The following is a 21,358-nucleotide window of genomic DNA, read 5'->3' on the forward strand; positions in this document are numbered from 1 at the left end:
GTGTTTATTCTAATAATACGAACACAATTTTTATTTAACTGACTGACTTCCGTACAAGATTGTTGTGGATATTTCATGAATGTTAGAGATTTTGTTTACACTGGTATGAAACGATAAAAAAAAGAATTTTAGTTGTTCAGGCAGTAAGTATGTCGGTAAATGGGAAAATGTTATTGTCATATATTATATAGAAAAGAAATACTTCAGCTAAGCCAATCCGCGTGGATTTGTATAATAAAAAATAAATGGATTACCAGATGTTTCAAATTGAATAAAATGTAAGGAACGAGTAAGATTTCCTTTCTCAGATGAAACCCAGAATCAAATGGTCTATTTATCTAATTATAATATTTTATTTATAATTTATTACAATATTTTTGTGTACACATTATGTATGTGTAAACTGTTATGTTATTATGTATGTGGGAAACTGCTGTGAAATTAAATAAACCACTTGTTAAAAGTTTCAAGATTATTTGATAACGTAAGATGTTTAACGGTGCAGAAAGTTTTGAATATCATATCTTTTTTGAGGGCATGATATCAATTTTAAAACTAATTGATATATGTGTAAACCCACTATTTAAAAGTACAAGAATTTTTGTATGAATTGAGTTAGGGAAATACGCATGAAACAAGTTCTTTGGGTGAAGTCAGTAAAGTCATTACAAGTGAATGGATTACTGCAAAGTCATGATTTGAAATTCAAGACACCAAAAATCTTTTAAAAATTGTTGTACTTAAAATGTTATATATGATAGTGAGTTTGTATGTCATTTCCCTATTTATGTGTCAATCTTATCGCCATGCTCGTTGTTCGTTGCAAAAACGGACGGGCATGGACAGATCAGCATGTGAATGGATAAACTCTGTATTTATCCGCTAGACACAATAGTAAATCGACGATGAAGTAATCGGGTGTTGCAATTGTTTTTCGTTGATAATATACATATTTGGAAATGCTTATATTGCTGTAAAAATCGATGCCTTGATTGTTGAATTTTGAAAGAAAGAGTATGCGGAAACAATTTGGAAATAAAGCCGACGAGAAATTAACCGAAAAACCGAAAGAGATTTTACTTGAGATAGATCATTCAGGAGAATAAACTCAACTCTTTACGCGGAGTTTTTCGGCGGAAATTAAAGGAATTAGGAAATTTAGGAGAACTGGAACTTCTACTGATAGAGTTTCATCATAAAATAAAATTACAGATCACGTAATTATAGTGATCTTTATTATCTATGGCTGTTCAGTCACAAACAAATCCTTTGACTGACCCAAAGCGATCGCGATCAAAATTACACTATATGCAGAAAGTTTGGATTAACTGAATGTTCGCATTACCTGCCTGCATATGTACGGTTAACAATAATTTGTTTATTGGAAATCAAAAAAAATTGCGTGTGAATAGTGTCCTAGTTCTACTGCCAATAAAAAATAATAGGGAAGCGGAGTGAAGGAGTGATTCACAAAGCGTGAAACAGTTTTAAAACATATTCTTGCTCGGTAATAAAAAAATATCTTTTATACTGTGTATATGAGTAATACAATTAATAATAATAAAAAAATAAATAAATAAATAATAATATTAATAAATAAATTAATAATATTTAGTAAAAAAATGTAAATTTTTTTTAACAATATTATGTCAGTAGTAATTTTAATATTTACTAATCATATTTTAAAAGCACACTAATAATAAATACTAATAATAATAAACACACTAATAATAAAAGCACACTTCGATATTTTGGTATCATTACCATATTTTTATTACTGCCATTTTATAAAATAAGAAGTAAAAGATATTAAGACTAATTAATTAGACTAATTTTGAATACTGAAATTCATTAAGTTTACTTTCAAATATGATTTTAAGGTATTAATGATGATTACAGAGGGTCTCATTAATGAAAATGCTATTGAAAACTACAGTAACATTATTAATTTACCAATTACTAGATTAAACTAAAATCTATTTTAGTTTTGTATCATACGTATTTGTTTTTATCGATTTAAATCGACGTTATTCTTACAATGATTATGTACAATGTAGAGTACAGAGTCGGTTACATGTAGCAGCGGTCATTGTTACTTATTCCAGCCAACAATTAAGCTACAGCAGGTAAGGAAGCACCTATAATTAAACCCTAACAGCAAGTGGTATGAATAAAAATGAAAAATTATTTTTTTACCGTAAGCTAGTTTCTCATTCTGTAATTTACTCGTAACTTAAGAGTTGTAAAAATAATATTATTTCAACAAAAAAAAAAATATATATATAAACTCTAAATACAAAGTAAATAATAAGAATTATTATTTTATAGGATAAAAAGAGTTTGTTAATTAATTTATTTATTAAATTTCTTGTTTTACGAACAGATACGTTTTTATCTGTGCAAAAAAAATCCATAATATATTCCTACTCAATATTTAAATTTATTAAGTTAGAGAATTTATTAAATATGTTCCCTATTTTAATTTTAAGAATAAACAAAGTAACATGTGTCGTTATATTCTTTTAATATTAACTAAGTATATAATTGGATTCTTTAAAAATTTCATGGCATTTCCACCAAATTAATGAAGGAAGCTTGATAGACCATGGACGGACCTAAAAGATCCCTTTTTTCGTAAAGAAGAGGTCTTCATTGAAATTTATGTATACAAAAAGTAGGATAGTCTCTTCTCAACAGGAAAAATTTACTTTTTGTAATTTATTTACTCTATCTTGATTTTGTAAAACAAATAATCAGATATTTTAACGTTTTCAACTACCTTTGTATGATTATCTTTTTCTGCGGAAGGTAACTCAACCTTGTTCCAGAAAAACAATTTTGTTTCTTGTTCAGAAAACATTTTATGTGAAAAATTTTAAGAAGAATAATTTAAATAAATAGACATTTTTTAGAAATACTTTCATAATTATGTGTTAATTTATCCTCTTTAAGGATCTGAATTTTTTGAAATTTATACGCTATAGATGGACGACTTTAGGAAAACCTTTCGACAAAAATGTGCAATATAATATTCGAAAGATTTGCATTTCATAAATAATTAAATGTTAACTTTCAATTCCTACCCATTTAGTATAAAATATCTATCTATCTTTATATGAAAAAAAATCACTAGAAAATATATCTTTACTAAGGTATTTCAAATTCAGTTACCTAAGTTTTGTAACTACGCATTCTTCAGGTATAATGATAAAATAAATGATAGCCTAGTTAAGTTGTAAAATAAAAGTTACCTTTTTGACAATTTTTTTTTGTTTTATAATTTTAAACAATCTTAATTGTTGGTTTTTAGAAAATAATTTTCACCATCTATTATTTTGATGTTTTGATTGTTGGTAGATATCTTATAATGCAAACATAATAATCGAAACAAACGAATGTTTTATCAAATTAATAAAAATTGTCAATATTCTACTCAGTTAATTCCGTAATTTTTGCATTATTTTATTTCATGAGATTACATATACAATTAAGGCACACATTTTTTTCTAAAATTCAATAAATTTTATGGTTCACAAATTAATCCTTAATAAATTAATCAAAATATTAAAAAATTACATTTATAAAAAAAACAAGAACGTATTCGAACGTTTTACGAGTTTTTTTTTCATTTAATCAATAACTGTTGATGTTTAATTCGATTTATTTGACCGATTTTAGAATAAATAATAAGAACCTAATATAAAAATACCATTTTACATCAAATGCATTTTGAAAAAAATGAGTAAGACATAGTCATTTAATAAAATCAAATTGAATTTAAAAAAGACTTCATTAAAGAAAAAGCAGTGAAAGAGTTTAAATTACTATTGAAGGCATGATAATCTTTCCGTTCGCAAAACTATACATATGTACTGAACTAATGTGCTTAGTCGATAATCTGAAAGAAAATTAATTCTTTCAAAGAACAAAACATTTAACTTGGGAAATACAAAGGTGGAACTGAAATTTTAGAATCGGATAGGAAAACTGAGTATACTTTCAGTCTTTTATTACTTACAAGCAAATCGATAAAAAAAAAAAATAGTTCTTTTTTATTATTTTTCTTCATAAATAGTTAGTTCTAATTAGGTATCTTGAATTGTAAAAAATTGGCCTTGCGGAGGTAAAGAAACATATTTTTTCTAATGTCAATTGTTCAGCTGGTTTCTTTGTCTTGCAGGAGAGTCCGGGTTAAAGAATATCTGCACCAAGTAATTCCAATTATAAATTCTCATTTTCTGCATTATATTAAGTTTGATAAGTTCCTTTCGGAAAACAAAAATCCAGAGTATCATTCAATTCATAACTAAAATAGTTTTACAAATGGTATATATTTAAAATACAATTAATATTTTTAAAAACAAATTTATCAACCTTACCGCTGAAAGTAAACAATAGTTGTTAAAATATAAAATCATATATAATGACACCAACGAAGTTAATGAGTTGTAATAAATCCTTTAAAATTATTATAAAAATAAATCACTTACAAAAGAGTAAATCTAAATTGGCAATGCTTACAACCTATAAAATATCAGCAACGTCTTTATTAAATACAAACATCTTTTATACTAATTCTTTTTTTGAATAAAGGAGAAAATAATGGTTGGCTACTTATGGGTAAAAACTTTCGTTTACTATAGAACACTAATAGGTACATTTCAATAATATTTTCCTTTGTTTTTCATTCATAATATGTATACTAATATTCATTCTTTGATTTGTTTGTTTTTTTATGTACGCCTACATAATTATCGTGCGTAAAAATAGAGAAAAAACGACCAACGGAAAACATACTATGGTTACCTGTTTAAATAAAAAGCTGGTCAAACTTTTCTGCAACGCAGTATTAAGAGAAATCAGATTCATTCCATAAACTACATATCAAGACATTAAAATTAACCAGAAACCTACTATCGAATTATATTCGAGGAAAATTATAAATCCCTTCATGTTGTGTAAAAGATTGAATCGTAAATATACGTAAAATAACACACATTTACACAAATTTATTACAAATCATACATAAATGTTCAGTTTATAACATTACATCTCGTATTTTATAAAATATTTAAAAACGAATCTTTTTGAAGTTAAGAAAACAGCCTAAGTCAATAAGAAAACCAACCAATGTTCTATTATTGAAGAAAACCCATTATTTTTCAAAATCTCAAAGATTAATTTCTCAAAAACAATTAGAGATTTTTATAAAATTTTAATATAATTTATGTTATGTAAAATAGTTTATTTTTTCTCATATTTTTGGGTTCATAAGCAATTTATTAGTCTGAAGAATTTTATAGAATACCGATTAAAAAAAATATCATAGCAGAATTAGAAGTACACTTGAAAAATATCTGAACTTTCTTATAAGCAAACGAAATCACTCAAAATTAATTTTATTTTTAATGAGAATTCCGTTGTCAGTAATAAAAGATTTAACAAAGAGATTCAGGAGGAAAGGAAATTAGGGAATCGATTCTACAGCTGGAAATAAAGAAGAATGGTACGTACAAATTTATGTCCGAAAACGCTTTGTTATAAAGTTACGGCTAGAAAAAAATTTTGCTTGTGTTTCAGTTTCTTCGGTGAAATGAGGTTATACTGAATTATTTTAGGCGTTTTATAAGGGATAAACTTCAGGTTTCTTCCGTTATTTTACTTGAAAAAGTTAATAAAAAAGGTCCCAGAACTATATCATCCGTAGTCTTCATGATATTCTAGGGAAAGCAGAAAACTTCGGTAACGAAAAACACATTCTTTAGGTTAGAAGTACAATTACTTTATTAGGTTACTAATAAATTCATAAATTTTATCAACAAAAGTTGTAGAGAACTTAATTTTTAGAAAACTGATGTAATAAAGTCTATGAAGAACAAAATAAAATCTACTTTTATTATTAAAAACAAAACAGAATAAACGTAACAGAAAAATGATATGAATTTTAATATTATTAACGATTTGAAAAGTGCATTGATGTCAGTGGTAACATTTATTGAAAATAAAATTATTAATTGTAAAAATACACAATGAGTATTTTTTTTTTTTTTGAAGTAAATTAAAAGCATTTTAATTTTCAAAGGTCTAAATTTATTGTACTAAAAACAACTGCTTTATTAGTGAAAATTCGCTGGTGTTGGACAATCTTACATTATGAGCTTTGTTTTTTCCTGTTTAGCCTCCGGTAATTACCTTTCAGATAATACTTCAGAGGATGAATGAGGATGATATGTGTGACTGTAAATGAAGTATAGTCTTGTACAGTCTCAGGTCGACCATTCCTGAAATGTGTGGTTAATTGAAACCCAAAGAACCAAAGAACACCAAAGAACACCGGTATCCATGATCTAATATTCAAATCTGTGCGAAAATAACTGACTTTGACAGGACTTGAACGCTACAACTTTCGACTTCCAATTCAACTGGTTTGGGAAGACGCGTTCACGACTAGACCAACCCGGTGGGTTTACATTATGAGCTTATATTGATGTCTCCAAGCTTCTATGTCAATTTTAATAATATTGATGTAATAATTTTTATTATGTTGATGTCCCCAAGCTAAAAACTATAGCCAGCCATTGGCCTGGCCATAGTTTTTAGCGTGATGTTCTTAAATCAACTATACATCATTTGAATAAAAAAAATTCGAATATAATTTTACCAGTAAATGTTTTATTTTTTACGAAATGTTTTATTTTGGAAAAAATTGATTAACAGTAGGTTTTACTATTCAAGAGAAGGAAGTTTCCTGTAATTTTACACTTTCTAAAATCTAAAAATAACGATCAAGTTATGCCGATTTGACAAAAAACCAAGTACATGAGGTAAAGGTACATAAAGCTAAAACAGGCAGTGAGTTCTAATATTGATAAATCGTTCAATAAAATAGTAATAGTCTTCATAAATTACAGAAACTGGAACTAGCATACCGAGATACAAAAGAATAGTTATTATTCATCAAGATTGTGTAGTTCTGCAGAGTAATTTTGTCTGATTTGGCTGGGTTATCTTAGTGATTTAAAATACATTTTATAAAATAACCACAACAAAGTATTTCGATGGAAAATTAATCACAGTATAATTGTTTTCTTTTCTGATAATACTGTAAATTAAATACGATTTATAACAGCATACCAAACCTCTTTTATATCATATAATTTTTGAAAATTTTTACATCCATTCAACTTTTTGTTAAGCTAGATTTAATTGTTAAATATATATTTATTTTTATGAAAGAACAGGTATCGACAGCTATAGTTATTAGCCCGGAGGAAATTGGTAGCGTATGAAAAAATGCCATGTTTGACAGGGATTCAAACCGAGGATCTCCGCACGAAATGTTAAGACGCTACCTACTCAGCTACGGAGATCGGTAGAAACAATTTTATTTTGTAACTTTATCATCAAAAATCTTAAACGACAAAATAAGTAGAAAATGTTTTATTTTCTTGTTATTCGTGGTAACACAAATAATATATAAGCGTATTAAATTATGTGCAAGTAATTTCATAATTTACCTGTAACGAGCTGTAATTATTCTATTGTATATCACAAAATTACTGTAATAATTGTAATAAAAATTACTATATTTTTTACAATAATTTTACTTTACTGTAAATTGCTATACAAGAAATTTAATGAGATTAAAATTGGTTCGTATCTACTGATATTTTTAATATAAACGTAATGATAATAATTAATCTTTTTGTAAGTTTATTTCAAGCAATATGAAAAAAAATAATAAAAAATAAAATGGAAAAGAATGAAAGTCGTGTCTAGTAAAGATAGTTAACCATCTTTGAACAGCTGCGTCGGATTGCTGAGCTCGAGTTGTCCATCAACAATTGACCTGGCAGGGAGGCATTAGTGAGATTAAGGGGATTATCTGACAAGCCATAAGCCATGACCCAGAGATAACTAGCTGCATAGAACAACTCAGCTGCTTGCCACAACAGCAGTTAACTGCGGTGTGTACGTATGAATTTATACATGTACTATAGAACATATATATTCCTGCGTGGGAACGCCACCACAATTAAAATACACTTCCAATTAAAATAGACACGTAATTATTATGCATGTAGTGCATATACAAAGGTTCATAATAACCCGACATCTAACCGCTGCTTGCTACTGAGCAATTTTTTTTTATGTATAAATACAAGTAACATCGATAAACCTTGTTTTAATTATATACTTATACGTAGTGTAGACACCGATTATCCGATACCCAATTATCCGTGTTTCCAATTAACTAAATCACCTTTTACGAGTTCAACTGATCATAAACGGTCTTATTTTAACAAGAATTTCGATCTTAACATCTATCAATTGTATGATCTTTTTTATTAATTTTATTGAGAATTTTTTTTACGAATGTTGTGTTGTAATAATCATGCAAAACCTTTGTTCTTCTTATTCCTTCCCTTATTAAAAGGGTAAACAGAAAAGATAGGATTACAGATCTCCTTCAAATAAACTAAGTTTACGACGAATATCCAAATCTGCTGTCAAAAAAAAAAAAGAAAAAGACTAATTACGGCTTATGAAAAAATGAACAAAACCGAAAAGTTCAAGTACCTAGGGGAGGCAATTGAGGTCAAATTCCCTGAAAAGTAAGGAATCAGGTCAATAATCAACGAAATGAAGCTGACTTATGAATCAAATAAGAACACCTACAATAAGAAATCAATATGAATGAACGTTAAAATAAGAACTACGCTAGTCATTCGTCCGGAAGCTCCATATTCATCTTAATTTTTGACATTTAACAAGAAACTTCTAATTGATTAAGTGCAAATAAATGAAAGAAGAATACTCATAAAGTTCCTACAATTCATCAAACACAGAGAAAAATACAGAAGAAGAAACAATAATGAACTGTTTATTAACATTAGATGTAATAAAAGAATCGCCTTCTACGGTTACTTACAAAAAATGAACCATAATAGGTTGGAAAATAGGCTTTTTTTACACTCTAAAAATCCAAAAACCAATAACATCTCGTTCAAAGAAACTGAAAGGGACATGGTAAACTGAAAATAAAACAAGAAGATTAAAAAAAAACGGTCAATACTGAGAAAGAAATTAAAAAAGAACACATGTTTTTCAGGAAAACTCAGTTAGAATGGAAGTATACGTTGTCATAAGAAAGTAAAAAAAACAAAGAAGGAGAAGGGGAAGAAAGAGAAATTGAAAAAGTAAATTAGTTGAAATAATGTAGCTCATAGAGGCTAAAACGAAAAAAAAGGATCTTGATGGTACGATATTTTAGAACGGAAATGAGGATAGGGTTTTAAGGAAATTAAATTTTTTTTTCAAATTGCCATGTACACAATGTCAGTTGTAGGCCATAGCAAAGAATTTGATACTATATATATATATATATATATATATATAGAGAGAGAGAGAGAGAGAGAGTGAGAGAGAGATGTAAATCAATTTGTAATTATTACAACAAATAAATTTTATATTGATAAATGAGTTTTATATTCTGTAGTGAGAAAATTATATATATTTAAATTAAATACCCGAATTAATTTTGTAATATTTATTGATTTATTAAGAGATTTTAATTATCAATATGTTTAATATTTCATAATTATTTGGAATAAAAATGTATGAAATTTTTGAGCTATTTTTCGTGTACAGTATTTACTATCCTTTACTTTCCTCAGATACTTAGTTCGGTTAAATATAGGAAACAGTAATACTGCTTTATTGAATAACACACTCCGCTGAAACGTTTTTGTATTATGAACTGGAAAAAACCGCACTAAAGATTAGAAAGTAATATATTTTCTTTTCTTCTTTATTTATTTTAAACTTTAGCTCGTTTTTCTGTGATGTCGGTTTTATTTAAGTTTATCTAATTCTGCTATTAACATATGTTTCAGTTGCAATTATTTTAAAAAATGGATAGCCTAACAAAAGTAAGGTGACCGCGTGAAAAAACGAATTTCAAAAACATAAAAACGAAAAAAATGTTGCATCTTGTTAAAATTTACAAGAAAGAACTAAGGTTCTCTGAAATATGTGAACAAGTGTTATTTTTTATCATTTATTTTCGAAAATTTTTGCATGAAAATACTTTGAATATCGGGGTGCAATATTAGAATCAATCAAGCTCTACATAATAATGGTAGCGTCTCGGCCTTTCTTCCGTAGGTCCCCGATTTGAATCCCGGTCAGGCATGACATTACTCATACGCTAAAAGTTTCCATTTCATATTTCCATGTTCAAGCTAATATGGTGAATTAATCATACAAAAAAATTTTATCTACTCAATGATAATGGAAAAAAAGAAAAGTATGTAAAAATAATGTTGAAAAGCAGTGTAATTTTTATTTAAAAATTTTTCACTATATGTGAAAATCTGTATCACTAGAAGAATTCCTCTGCAAGAAAAATAAAAGAAGAAATTATTGAATTCAGCCCTTGGTGAAATTAAAGTAACATTACGGATTAATAGAGAATCTCTTCTTTTTTTTAACTCGATTATAAAATAATCAACTGAATCAATAGTTCAAAGATTACAAAGATAAAATACACACGCTCTTTTACACATTCTTACACGCTTGATCAGTTACATTTTCTTTTCACTTTAGGCCCACATTAATCATAATATGTAATACGTATTAAGAGAAAATTTTTGTGAAAAATATACATAATAATTTAGCAGAAACAACAGTTTTACAATTACTGATGGGCAGATTTAAATGAACGAAAGGAGATTCTCAATTTTGACCTGTATTTTTAAGAGCTGTCTTTTTTAATGTTTTTGTCCTCACATATCTTGAAAACCACTTAACCTACGGATATTTGAATGAAATTTTTCTTTTTTTAATTTTTAAGATTTCCTTAACTGCAGTTTGATCGCTTCTGTTATGACCGGTTTGATTAACACGTTCTGCATTTTAAAATAATTCATTAAGAGAGACGTATACTGGTTTTTATTTTTTAGCTGATTTTTTTCACTACTTCTTTCTAGCAGAACACAATTAAAAGAATAATAATAAAAAAACACTCAAAAACGAGTTCAATTCGTAAACTTACTTTAAATGAAAAAATAAATAGAAGTAAATGAGGTAAATATAATTAATAATATATATTTTCAATAAAAATAAGTACCACTTAAAATAAAATACATTTGTTTGTATTTAATAAAATGTCATTTATTATTATTTTTAACAAAATAGATTCCTGCACCGGATTAACATTAATTATTAATTAATTTTGCAAGGTATTTGCAATTATTCTTCAATAAATAGGAGAAAAGAATAAGCATTACGTAACTAAGTATGATGCTTCGGTGTTCTGCAAGCAATTGAAATGCTTACGACTAAATCATAAGACAGAAGATATTTCTTTCTTTCTGTCCCAATAATAAAAAAAAAAAGGAATAAACGCATCCATTTTATCAAAATATTTGTACTAATTATAAATATATAAATTACTGACTAAATAATTTCAATCTATTTAAGAAAATTTCATCCTTTTTTTTTAATATTAACGTTGCTGCTGATTTATTATATTACAATTTGTTACCTTCTGGTAACAATTTAAATAACTGGAATACAATTTTTGTCGGTGTTGTGAACATCTATATTTGTGAGTGCGGGCTATTAATAATTTTTATTAGGAACAGTAATTATTATAATTTTTTTTTTTTTAATTATAGAAAATATTATTTTGGAAAGAAGTACACACAATTAATTCACTTATTGGAGAATTCACATATGAATTCATTATTATTAGACCATTATTATTTATATATTAACATAAATATTCCAAAATGTATTACCTTTAGATTAATAATAAGTGGTTATTCCAAGTTCTAATATAGAATATGGGATTTCCAAGAGGATTAGTCTGTGAATACTATTACACGATACTATATATTATATTTATGTCAATCTTCTAACGTTTTTCTAATTAGTGCATGAAATGGTATACGACGGAAGTAATATTTATATATATATATATATAAAACCTTCTTACCAACTAAAAAAAAAAATGCGTAGATTTCATGTTATATTTTTATACTTATATTTATGGGAACACCAATCAGAATTAGTGAAGAGATAAACAGTAAATAACGGAAAAAGCTTAACAGTATTGATAACATTATTTTTTTTTTAATTGACAATTAATTAGTTAATAAATGATATCTTATTATTAATCTTTAATAAAGAAATTAAGAAACTAAATGCGTAACATATTTTTATTAGAAGGATATTAAGCCTATTTTTCTAATATAATTTGACAAAAAAATGTTACAGCAAAAATAACAATCATTAATTAATTTACAAAACAAAAGAAAAAAAAATTAATCATGATTTATCTAAACTAAATCCCGCCATTGTTACATAATCATTAAAAACAGCTCATTTGGTCAACTAATATGCCTTTATTAATAATAAAATAGATAATTTTTAAATTAATTCATTATGACAAAGAAATAAAATTTTTTTACATTAGCTTTATACAGATTCATACTAGAAGTTAAATATTTTAATAATTCATTTACAAACACACACACATAAACGCGCGCGCGCACGAGTATGTATGTGTGTGTGTATATATATATATATAAATTTTGAAGGTCTATATTTCCTGTGACCGTTAGTTTAATACGTACGAGTATATTTAGAATTTTCGTTAACTGAAAACAACAAATAAAACTTGATTTAACAAATTTTAATACGCGTAATGGACAGTTTGAAATATCGATTAAGCAGTGGTAATATTCAAATGTTCAATTATTAATTTAACGTTTTATGTTCAAGGTTTGTTTAAAATTTAAATATTAATTATTTGTAAACAATTTTCTATAACTCTAAGTCGCTAATTATTATAATTGTTGATTGTCTGTAAATAAAATAATGGTATAAATAAAAAAATAAAACTGGAAATATATATTTATTATATTTTAGCCAAATATCTATTTCGATAAAGTGAAGATATTTAATGATTTCGTTGAAAATATAACGAATGGTTGCTGGACATTAAAACATCAAAGGGAATAATGTCTTTCTTCCAGTTTCCCAAAATTAATAAATGATAATGTCAAACATATGCAGGAATCTATTTTGTCATAAATAATAATAATAAATAGTTCTATTAAATAAAAATTAAATTCATTTTATAATCAAATAATACATTTTAATGAAGTTTTCATTTAACCTAAATGGTTGCAACGTAAAAATTGAAATACACGTAAAATTTCACACTTAATAATGAAACAATGTTAAAAAAATAATACAAAGACCTCTTTTTTCACATCGTGTAACATATTTTTCGACATGGTTTTAATAGAAATTTGGCTTTAAATTTGAATTTACTTTAGGAAAAACGTTATAGAAAATCAACTAATGGTAGAAACAAAATAAAAAAATCCATTTGTTTAAATATAATACAGAAGTTTTGATTCAGATTATTTTAAATGCGAAAATGGAAAAAGAATTGGAGCCAAAAGAAAAAACTAAACCTTTCTTCGTCACAAAAAAGAATCCGCCAATGTTTTAAATAAATCGTTTACTTTTAAAAGTACAGACAACACTATAAATAAGTTTATTTTTTTTCTATGAAAAAATTCAAGCATTTTCATACCTAACACGAAAGAGGTTTTATCAATTCGGTTGAGCCTAAAAAAATTAAACACTGATCTAATAAAGCTTTTCTTATATAGGCTACCCATTGAAAAGCAATTTTTTGTAGATTTTGTTTTATATCGTGATTACTAAAGAAGAAGTATTGGTTATTTATTTATTAATTTAAAAAAAAAATATATATATACTTCCTTACACCGTAACGTTGCATAAAAGCGTACAGTTTATAAATATCAAATTAAAAAAAAAGTTCGTGAACTTTAGTTTCGTAACTGAGCATAAATCTCGGAACATTGAGAATATGAATATGTTTCGTACGAGAAAATTTTATATTCAAAATGCTAAAAAACAGTATAAAATTGTGTGTGGTTGTAATTTTAATTTTAAAATGAAAAGTAAATCTGATATTTTTGAAATTAGATGACTTTTATTATTACAGCAATTAGCAACCTAAATCTACTTTATTTAAAAATAGGGTTTTAATTTGGTTTTTGTCATTTTTATAAAAGTAAATGTTCAAAATAGCAGGCTATTTGCGCTTACTTCCAAAAGGTTTAATTTTATAAACATAGATAAATCGTTATAAAAAAAAATCGTATTAAAATTATACTAATTCTTTAAGTAATTTGTACCACAGTTAAGGAATATTTCAGTCATAATTATATATAATTAAAAATCATTGAAACATACAAAGGCAGTTTTTATCCAGCAAATGCCAAATGCTGATCATTAGGGTATAAAAGACCAGTTAATGAAATTTCCTTCAGGAAGAAAAAAAACTTGTGTTAAGTTACGCAATTATTTTAATTTATTATTTTTTAAAAAATGCAACAGTCTACATTTATTGCATTCTAAGCTTTACATTAGAATTTAATATCCAGAACAGATACATCTTTAAAAAGATAATTTTATTATTTAATCCCACGAAATAACGTTCTGGTTGTACTGTACTAAGATTCTACTTACATTAATTATTTACTCAAGCTTGGATCTCAAACCTTTTAAGAGATACAAAAGCAAATTTTATTTTAAAAAACCGTTTGTGCTCCTTAATTTAATACAAAAATGTTCCTTATTTGAATTATCTACAAGTTAATTTTTGGAAAATAAATCTATTAACGATTAATTATAATTTTAATTAAATTAAAATTAAAACATAAATAATGAAAAATTATGTTAAAAATAATGTTTCGAACAAATATTTCATGTAACATAATCCTGTAAGATATTTCTCGTTCAGATATAAAATTTTTATGAAGTAATGAGTAAACATGAAAAAAAAGAGTTAAAACAATCCGCCTTTCTTTTCGCAATCTGCATGATTATTTAATAAATAACATATAAAAAAAAATTAACATACCTTAATGAAATTTTAATACTTAATCATGAATTCCAATAAGATATTGTTCTACACTAACAACAAAAACGACAATTAAATTAATTATTAATTAATTAAAGATAGTTAACTGCGTATTTTGTAATTAAACTAAAAATCTCTTTGATTCTTTTATTACATCAATAAACATTTAGTATTTTATTATTTACTGCTAATTTTACCTAAAAAGGCTTTTAAATTACTGTAAAATTAATTTTCATTAACTATGTTACACGGATAACTCATACACAGATGAAATTAATTTAAAAAAAAAAGTTTACAACTGGCATTTAATTATGATCTCTAAGTATCTTATTATAGTGAATATCTAATCACTTGCACATATCAATGAAATATAAAATGAACAGCTATAAGATAATAATTTTTTCCCCATTTTTATAATAAGAAATTGAAATAATTAACAACAAAGATGAACAGATTCGTTACAATATTAGAATAAATTAAGGGAGCGGTTGCTTTTTACATAATTTAATATTAATTGCCAAGTTTTTATGTGAAATTTGTGTCTAAGAATATCATTAATTTTTACTGGAGTAAAATCTAGAATATAATAAAAATGGATAAAAAATTTTAAGGGTGTTTATAAAATCGTAAACGACCGGAAAATGCCTGTTTCACCAAAATCAATTGAAGCATTCTGAATAAATAAAAATAAATGATACCCTATTACCATAATTAAATTTTAAAAAAATTTATAGGAACCGCTTCTAAACGACTGTTTTGTGTAGCTATCTTCGTCCTCTCATAAATAGAACCGTATGGTTTTTTAATCTAAAGCAGCATTTTAAATAGTAAATACAAAATTATGCCTGTCCTCGTAACAGCGCGTACATTCCGCACACCCAGTAAAATAGTGTTCTAAGTATAAAAAGGCTGTTTTAAGAAAAATCCAATTGAAGTGTTGAATTGCAAAATAAAATACACATACATTAATTTAATTTCAATAATATTTCACGAAGACATTTTTTATCATAGATAGTTACGACAGTATTTTTCTGGGAAAGAACACAAATTTCTGAATCGTTTGATATAAATATTTCAATTTTATGAAAGTTTGATTTGATGTATTTTACTAAGTGTGCGATTTTTCTCATATAATCAAATACAGCTTTTTAAAATAAAATTTTACAAATATTTTCAAGATTTTCTCTCAAAAAATTCAGATATTTTGTAGTTTAAACAATGTAAATATAATTAAAGAAAAACATTCATTATATTGCACAAAACTTTTTTTATGATGATAGTAAATCAAATCACAGTAATATCTTAAAAAACGATCTACGCGTTGAAAGAATTGTAATATCTGAAAAAAAATTAAGTAAAACTGCATAAATATGTAGATAAACCAAACCAGTATTAAAATTAAACTAATTTATCTCTACCCGTCTTTTCGGAGATTTTTAAAACTGATGTTTTAAAAAAGCAATAAAAAAACCGTAAAGTTTGTTTTTTCTACTTTATGGACAAACTGAGATGATTAAGGGAAAAACAAAACAAATATGTTTTACACATTTTTCGTAAAATTAGCTATTTAGATTTCTAAGGTGTTTTCTTTTTATCATAATACATTTTTTTTTTTGAGAAACGTGCAAGATTTTTTAATAGAGGATATATTATCTTTACCGGTATATTCTTTACATATTATATCTATAAATTAATTTAATTCATTTCTGTTTTCCAAAAGACAACCGTTCTCTGTTTGTTTTTTTTCTTTCGCTAATGATACAGTTAAATATTAAAATAATTCTTATGATTATATTCACTTTATGGCGAATATATATAAAACAACCTAAAATACAATTAGCCTAAAAGTAGCCTACAAAAAGAAAAGAAAAAACCTTGTTTTTTATGGCATAAAATATAATAGCTATTACAACTTTTAACATTTTTTTAATGTAATGTACAACGTAACACATTATTTCAGTTGAAAATAATTTAAATTTCTTCGACAGAATTAAGTTTAGAAATTTGCTGACATACCTTTTAATTAGTCATTTTCAAAAGAGTAATTGATTATTATTATTTTTTTTTTTTTATCTGAATCTTTCTGGAGTTTAGTGAGACCAGAGAAATTTCCTTTATTCGATTAAAATGATGAGAATAATAAATTCATTAAACTAAAAATATTTAATTTCTTAGATAGAAGCACATACAATACTAAATTAAAAGAAAAAGAAGAAGAAAAAACTATCTAAAAAAAGTATTTTTGATAGCGTATTATTTACTCATACAATAATTATGTGTTTAATCCGATATTATTTGTAATACTATAATGCACAGAATTTAGTAAGTTGGCTTCATATATAAATCTGTTTAGAAAGATTGAATACGAGATAAAGAATAAACGAACCAGACGGAGGACAACAAACGACTAATTGTATCATTCCGCACCTCGGTAATATCAAAGGTAATACCAAAAAAATAATTACTTACTTGTATTGTATAATGAGTTCTTATTTTCTTTCGTAGATAATTAATGATAATCAACATTTCTTAAATGATTAGTGAGATGAATGTACTATAACATTACAACATTAAAGCATAAAATTAAAAAACAGATAAATAGAATGAAAATATTTACCGGGAAATATACATTTATATAAGAGTAAACCAATCTAAAATTAAAACCAAATAAATAAAAAATCATATACTTCTTGCTGACAAACGGTGATAATATTTTTTCTCTAAAAAGTATATAATCTTTTCAGAACAAACAAAATATTCCTTTTACTACCGTAAATTAAAAAAAAAAAATAATTTAACTATATTTTCTTTTACGATTATCTTTCTAGAGTATTCTTCATAGTCTGTTATATGAAAACGGAATTAGTAAAACTTGAAATCTTAATTTTTTCATATAGGTAAGGTGCTTTTTTAGTTGTAAATAAGAATCTAATAATAACTTTGAAAATAAGTTTATACCCACTTTTTAAAATAATCAAATAGCTTATGTATAACTGTATAGCCATGTGTATTAAATAACTCTTTTTTTTTTTTAATAATTTCTATGGAAAATAAAAGATCTTCCTTCTATTATTCCGATGACATTAAGTAGAATTCTCGATTTAGTTAAATTTAAAATGACTAAAGAGTGTGGATACCAGATACGTATAAGACCTAAAAACCGGAAATTATGTATATTAATATAATTAAACCTTTTTTATACAAAAAAATATATCCCTTTTTACCTAAATATTAGTAAAATATTCCAAAATAAAAACGTACTGATTTGAGAATTAAATAGGAATTTAAGTAAAACAATCTTAAAAAATATTGTTCAAATTATGATTTTTTTAAATTTCTGAAAAAATTTCCTTATCAGCAAAAAAAGAAGCCAGTTAAATCAGAAAAATGAGAATATAAGAATTAGAATTCTTGCATATTTTTATTTATACTTAAAAAAGATGAAATTTAAAACAATAAAATTAGGAAATTAAAATATAGTATTTTCAAGTTGTCTTTATGAAAATACCGGGAAAATATTTTGTTAAATTTTTGTTTTTAGGAAATTTAACACAGTTTCTGCAAATCTTATTATAATTTAGTTCAAAAAATTTCAAAGTTATTTGCTGCAATGATTTCATAAGTAATTAAGAAAAGAGATTTATGTACGTATTAATTTAATACATAAAAAAATGTATTTGTGGAATAGATGTTTGAAAAAAGTTTAAAAAAAAAAAATCAAATTATTGCAAACGTTCTTTCTATTATTACTAGATATAACATTTTTTTTCATAATCACTATTTCTATTCTTTAACTTATAATAAAATATTTGTAAGCATTTAATATAATAATATTAGATACTTTCGGCATCTCTGGTCACCAAAAAGAAATAAAAAAAATGAATACTACATTTTTAATAATTTAAATAAATATTTATAAATGTCATTACATTGATCTCAAGATTTTAAATCGAGTAACTAAATTAACAATTGTTTGAAATCATGTATAAAAATGAGAATTAGTTGTTAATTTATATTAGTAATCATATTTGCAGAATTTTTATACTAGTAGGTAATTTTTGATCAAATTAAAATTACAGGGATCAGGTATTTATAAAAAAATATTAAATATTTTTATTGTTTATTTTAATTTAAAAGAATCAAGGAATAATAAAGCGGGCAAATTTTTACAAGAGCACTTTAATCTTTTCCATTTTTTAACTAAATAACATTCCTTAAATTATTCTAAATTTTTATCCTTTATATTATTAAAATTATTTTAAGTTTAAAACTAGATTATGTTTAACATTTTTCACATATCTCATTGAATTCATTTCTGAAATTCATAAAAACGTAACCGTAATTATTAGGCATCAACCTGATGATGTTAAGTTAATAAATATTACTCTTCAATAAAGTACAGTAAAATTGCCTCATAACATATTTAGTTTACTACTACTAGTACATGGAGCATACATATATATATATATTAATAAAACATTTTATGAAAAACTTTAATAATAACAATAAAAATACATTATTTTTTTAAAATTTTGTGACAAATAACTTCAAAATGTTGTTTTAAAATTTTCTACATAATAGGGAAGTTTAATATAAAATTAAACCTTTATAAAACGAATAAAAAAGTTAGAAATATGAAAATTTTAATTAATAATTATGCTAACATATAAACAGCTAAAAATACAAATTAATTACAAAATTTTCTATGATCCTATCTAAACCTAAGAACTTATAAGAAATTACTTTTGTTTGTAAAGAAAATATAAATGTAGCACTATCAGGATAACTACTTTTGAGGAAAATTAATCCTAATTTAATTAATATCAAAAACAAATACCAAAGGGATATTAATTAAAATATATTTATTTGAGAATTTTATTTGATCATTAACCCCTAATGAATTAATATTGTAATTCAATTCAGTTTAAAGATTATAAATTAATTTTTTAAATATTTAATGGAAATTAATTACTCAGTTAATAGGAAACATTCTTATTACAATAATTAATAAAACAAGCATCGTTAAGCGTTACATAGTTGTAAACATACAACTATTATGTTGTTATTTTTTATGGATTATTAATTTAGTAGGATAAATATTAAAAAAATAAATGTCGTTAGGTCTATATAAAATGAAAATAAGCATGTATAAAATAGACACCACATTTTTTTTTAAATTTAAATTCTGAAGTATATATATTAAGTCTTTACTACATTCAGAAACACATATAAAATATTACGGATCTAAAAACACTATCGTAAACTAAATGCTCGTCATTATTTTATTTTAACTTTTTAAAATTTGTTTACCTACCTAAATAATTACATAAATATTTTATGTAAAAACCCGATAACCGAAACGTATTATAGATATTTGTAAAAATGTATTTTTAGTTCGGTTAAAAAGCAACTTTCAACTATAATTTAAAAACAATTTTTTATGATAATTAAATATAAACCAGCTGACTGATAAATGAAATTAGACATTTATAAGTAACATCGAGTGATAATATGTATTAAAACGAGTAGCAGTGACAACTTGTTTACAAACATTTAGGTTATGTATTCGAGACGATGACGAACACCAAACTTAAAATTTTACACTACTCAAAGAATAACAAATTACATCTTAAGAGTAATTAATTGATATCAATTACTGACCTGTAATCCATTAGCAGCGTAATCGGGCGCTTTGGAATTGGCCGCGACCCAGGCCTCGGCGAAGGTCTCCATCGCACTCTGGAAGTCCATGCTGGACTAGCGCGGAGCACGTGGTCACAGCACGCGGCAAATGTGCGCTCTGCCCGCTAGCTCGACTCTCACTGCCGAAGGTGCGCGCATGTCTCCCTCGCCACACCCCCGCCCCACCAAATTCTCCTTTCCGACATTCCGCTATTCTTTCCTTATTATATTTTACGCATTTTATTTTTCGCCGCTTAGACCCCGACCGAGATCGGAGTCGGGAGGCGGCTCAGAGGCGGTACGGAGGCGGCAAAGTAATACTGCTACGGCCTCCGCGCATGCTGGGGGCGGGCGTACTCATTCACACACGGCCCAGAGGCGGTACCGAGAAACACACTTTTTATTAATCCAAAAAGAAGATTCTGGGCGGGGCCAGTGCATCATTTGTACTAATCTTATCTGGATACCTACAATGTGTGACCTAATAATAGAGGTAAATTAACTAGCCGCATTTCACTATTCTTATGAGTTAGAAACCGATGAATATTTTGCATCGCGTTGTACGTTTAACAATTACAAAGATAATACAGTACTAGAGGAAGGTGAAATTTACGGTATTAGCACATAAACTTTCGGTTTGATTTCTTGAAGAAACGTTTCGAAACGAAAGATAATAAAAGTAAATAGGCCACCGTAATTTAAGAA

The 21,358-nt window shown here is 25.7% G+C and overlaps 1 protein-coding gene across 1 annotated transcript in view; it reads right to left on the minus strand.

The window, feature by feature from the left end:
- Window positions 1-20,774, minus strand: part of dve (SATB1_N and homeodomain domain-containing protein dve) — a 217,457-nt gene extending 196,683 nt beyond the window's left edge. The window contains exon 1 of the mRNA XM_075381353.1: window positions 20,633-20,774. Within this exon, the coding sequence (XP_075237468.1) occupies window positions 20,633-20,722 (90 nt within the window). The 5' untranslated portion in view covers window positions 20,723-20,774. The remainder of the gene's footprint in view (window positions 1-20,632) is intronic.
- Between the last annotated feature and the right edge of the window lie 584 nt (window positions 20,775-21,358).

This window comes from Lycorma delicatula, chromosome 1 (assembly GCF_047948215.1).
Source record: "Lycorma delicatula isolate Av1 chromosome 1, ASM4794821v1, whole genome shotgun sequence".
Classification (NCBI taxonomy): domain Eukaryota; kingdom Metazoa; phylum Arthropoda; class Insecta; order Hemiptera; family Fulgoridae; genus Lycorma; species Lycorma delicatula.